The sequence below is a fragment of the Cervus canadensis genome, chromosome 1, assembly GCF_019320065.1.
Source record: "Cervus canadensis isolate Bull #8, Minnesota chromosome 1, ASM1932006v1, whole genome shotgun sequence".
In the NCBI taxonomy this organism is placed as follows: Eukaryota; Metazoa; Chordata; class Mammalia; order Artiodactyla; family Cervidae; genus Cervus; species Cervus canadensis.
Window position 1 is genome coordinate 41,281,235 of NC_057386.1, and position 4,442 is coordinate 41,285,676.

The following is a 4,442-nucleotide window of genomic DNA, read 5'->3' on the forward strand; positions in this document are numbered from 1 at the left end:
TGGACAGAGGACCCTGGTGGGCTGTCCATGGGCCCGCAAAGAGTCAGATACAACTGAGAAAACACACACACAACCACAACAGATAACTAATACAAAAAAAACTTTTTTTAATGCCCAGAAGGGTAAGGCAGGCACTTTTGTAACTTACACAAGTTATCCCTTATTTGTTGGCTGACTCTGATGAGCGAGACAGCGGCCCAGCCTGCCACTGTCCAGCCATCCCAGGATCCTCCCGCAGCTTCTGGGACTCGTGGGCCAGACGTGTGCCTATGTGTTCAGTCGCTAAGTCATCACCAACTCGATGGTGTCTGCTTAGCACTTCCATAAAAAGTGTCAGCTTCTCCTGCAGGAAACCTCCACCACCAAGATCAGAGGCAAGAAGAACTAACATGGGTCTCAGTCCATCCTCTAGCGTTCCAGCTTCTCCTCACCCTCCCTCATTTTATATCCATCTTTCCTTCCCAAAACGACTACCCTGCAGACTTAACCTCCAGCAAGGGACAAGAGTTGGCAGCTTCACAGAGACTCTTTATGCAATTAGTTATGTAATATCAAAGGCTGTAACTAATCGCTTTACAGAGCTGAAAGTGGTTCTGCTGCTCTGACATGGCCCATCAAGCCTCCCAGGGCTCAGAGGCAGAGTACAGGCAGAATTCAGATTTGGGGAAGGTGAGCACAAAGGCCCAAGTGGGCCTTGTTCATATTCTTAATCTGGTATCCGATTTGAGCTCCACCCAGAAGCAGCTCCGGGCCTTGCTCCTCCATCCCCCAGCAGAGTGTCAGGATGCTGAGTCCAGCAGCAATGGCGTTGGAGTCCTCAGACCTACGTGTGGAATCCCCTCTTGGCAGTGACTGGCTACATAACCTTGAGTCACTTTACCCATCTGACCTCAGTTTCCTCAGCTATAAAATGGGGATTTAATGTTCTGTGTGTGTGTGTGTGTGTGTTCAATCACTAAGTCATGTCCGGCTCCTTGCGACCCCGTGGACTGAAGCACACGAGTTTCCCTGTCCTCTATCTCCCGGAGTCTGGTCAAATATATCTCCATTGAGTGGTGATGCTATCTAACTATTTCACCCTCTGCCATTCCTTCTCTTCCTGCCCTCAATCTTTCCCAGCATCAGGGTCTTTTCCAATGAGTCAGTTCTTCGCATCATGTGGCCAAAGTATTGGAGCTTCAGCTTCACCATCAGTCCTTCCAATGAACATTCAGGGTTGATTTCCTTTAGGATGGACTGATTTGATCTCCTTGCTGTCCAAGCAATTCTCAAGAGCCTTCTCTATCACCACAGTTTGAAAGCATCAATTCTTCAGTGCTCTTCTTTACAGTCCAACTCTCATATCCATACATGACCACTGGAAAAACCATAGCTGTGATTAAATGGACCTTTGTCAGCAAAGTGATGTCTTTGCTTCTTAATATGCTGTCCAGGTTTGTCATAGCTTTCTTTCCAAGGAGCAAGCATCTTTTAATTTGATGCCTTAATGGGATTATTGACACTAGATAACTTGTGTGGGCCACCCATTAAATAGTGTGACTATTATGATATTGACCTCATGGCTCAAGGCCGACAGGTTGGGGCCTGGACAGGGAAGCCGCATTACTTTTCATGTCCCTCTAGTTCCCTTTGGGAATATCCAGTGACTAATCTTTATTCATACCACCCCTACTGGGGCTGTTGGGAGAACATAAGTAAGAGTTTATGCGATCAGTGTCTTAAAAGATGTTGTCATAGGAGTCCGTGCTCCTACCCTGCGCGAGTCCACAAGCCGCTTTCTCTGCTGTCTGACCCGCTCGGCTCCACGATGCCGGTGGACCTCGGCAAGTGGTCCAGGCCTTTGAGCCTGCAGGAAGTGGATGAGCGGCCGCAGCACCCGCTGCAGGTCAAATACGGCGGGGCGGAGGTCGACGAACTGGGGAAAGTGCTGACACCCACTCAGGTTAAGAACCGGCCCACCAGCATTACATGGGATGGCCTTGATCCAGGTAAATTGTACACCTTGGTCTTGACAGATCCGGATGCTCCCAGCAGGAAGGACCCCAAATACAGGGAATGGCACCATTTCCTGGTGGTCAACATGAAGGGCAACGACATCGGCAGTGGCACGGTTCTCTCTGATTATGTGGGCTCTGGGCCTCCCAAGGGCACAGGCCTGCACCGCTACGTCTGGCTGGTTTACGAGCAGAAAGGACCACTGAAGTGTGACGAGCCCATTCTCAGCAACCGATCTGGAGACCATCGTGGCAAATTCAAGGTGGCCTCTTTCCGCAAAAAGTATGAGCTTGGGACACCAGTGGCCGGCACATGTTACCAGGCTGAATGGGATGATTATGTGCCCAAGCTCTATGAGCAGCTGTCTGGGAAGTAGAGGAGATGGACACTGTCCCAGAGTTCCCAAACAGTGTTTCAGTTTAGTGATGCATGTAGATTTCCCCCCATCTCTCTGCCCAAGCCCTGAGTGGTCAGATTTACATTTAGGGTGACTTTTCTTTCCTTCTGCCTGTATTGTATAATTTTAGGGGGTTTATGTTTTGATCAAATTTGAACTCCGTTTTGGTGGGGGATTCTTTAAGAAGAAAACAAATTCTGGTAAAAAGACCAGGTCTGCAGTATTAGAACAGAGCTTCAAAGAATCTTTAAGGGAGGTTGAAAACAAAAAAGAGATTGATTGCCTCCGCCTTTGTGAACCTGAGCACAGAATTGTGTGTGAAGGCACCTACTGGCATGTGTTTTCACGGCTCTGTCTCACCAAAACAACCAGGGGCCGGCATGTCCACTAACCCCCAGCGTCTCAGACTGGTTACTGCTTGTCTGTCCCGCTGTGGCTCCTTTAAAGAGCAGTACTGAAAAAAACTCCACAGAAGAAGTTGCTTTTCTGTTAAAGCCTGGCCATCTAGATGAGCAGCAGGGCTGGGTAAGAGGTTATCAGAAATCCTAAAGTCTGTGCTTATTAAATTGATCACTCTTTGGTTTAAAAAAGAAAGCCAGTCTGGAGTTGAATGTTGTGTTAATTTTGCTGTTTGCTTATATTTGAATAAAAATAAAAACACTGTGTAATTGAAAAAAAAAAAAAAAAAAAAGATGTTGTCATAAAAGAGGGGTCTCCAGTGATGACAAGTGGATGAGTGGTTTGAGCCAGAAGGACCTCTCTTTCAGTATCTTCAACTTCTTTGTGAATAAGAACTGTCCTTTATAGTATCCAAACCTTGAATTTCACTGGAGTAGCCAGAGGAAGTTGGGGTCAGAACTGGGAGGGGAGGAGGTTGGCAGACAAGTTTTCAGAAGAAGACTGGGAGGTGTAGAAGGGAAAAGTTTGATCTAACTGCTATTTCTTTTTTTTAACTGGAGAATAATTGCTTTACAATATTGTGTCAGTTTCTGCTGTCTGCTATTTCTGTATCTATTTATGTACCTATCTCTTTACATATGTCTGTTTTAATCTATCTACATTTCTAACTATTTAGTAAATATTTATATGGCACTTAACTGTGTGCCAGGCAGCACTCCAAGCACTTTATGTAAATATTACTTACCATTTATTAAGTACGTACTATAAGTGTGAGCTCCTGGCATAGGCATTCCCATTTAGCTCCCCAGCAACCCAACAAAGGAGCCGTTATTGTCTTCATTCTGAGCTTCGCAAACTGTGACTCAGAGACTTGCCCAATATCACAAAGCAAGAAAATAGGGAAGCTAGGATTCTTGAGTTTTGTGAGATGCCAAAACCCACATCCTCCTACCACTCCTGGCATGTTAGAAATCCAGGTGGGGTGGAGGCTGCCTGGGTGGAAAGACTCAGCTAGTTTGGAGAACTGAAGAGGAGGTGATTTACAAAATTCTTCCACATCAAAGAATGTCTATAGGACCTAATAGCAGGTGTTTGAGAATCCCTTTCCCACTGTCTTCTTATTAAAAGGGAATAAACTGGGATTGGAGAAGTCAAGGGAGATGCCCAAGGACAGTTGTGGTCCAGTGACATTCACAGCTTTCAGATGCAGAAGGAAAAAGTGAAAGACACCTATATGAAAGTCATCTATTCGACCTTTCAACATTCAACATCCTTTTCAAGAATGTTGTTGTCACTCCCCAGGAGGGCACAGCCTGGCCCCTGAACTAAAGCAAAGCAGAGAGAAGGAATGCTCTTTAAGCTCTTACATGCACCACCAGACACACACCATCTTGCAACAATTCTAAATGAATATCTTCATCCTCCTTTCACAGCTGGAGAACTTGAGGTTCACAGCAGTAACAGGATTTGCTGAGGAAGTGGTAGATATGGGATATGAATTCAGGTCTCATTGACTCCTCCAAGACAAGTCACTGTCTCACGAGGGGCAGCTGGGCCACCACATTGGATGGTGGGGTTAGGTCAGCACTTCCTCTCAGGAGGAAGTGCTGACCAGCCAAGAACACGTCCCCAGAACACTTGGGAGCAAACT

At 46.3% G+C, this 4,442-nt stretch overlaps 1 protein-coding gene across 1 annotated transcript; it reads left to right on the top strand.

Moving 5' to 3' along the window:
- Positions 1–1,761: 1,761 nt before the first annotated feature.
- LOC122448700 (phosphatidylethanolamine-binding protein 1-like) lies at positions 1,762–3,059 on the top strand. The gene has a single exon (XM_043480231.1). The coding sequence runs from the start codon at positions 1,808–1,810 to the stop codon at positions 2,369–2,371; it is 564 nt and encodes a 187-aa protein (XP_043336166.1). The 5' UTR covers positions 1,762–1,807; the 3' UTR covers positions 2,372–3,059.
- The last annotated feature ends 1,383 nt before the right edge of the window (positions 3,060–4,442 follow it).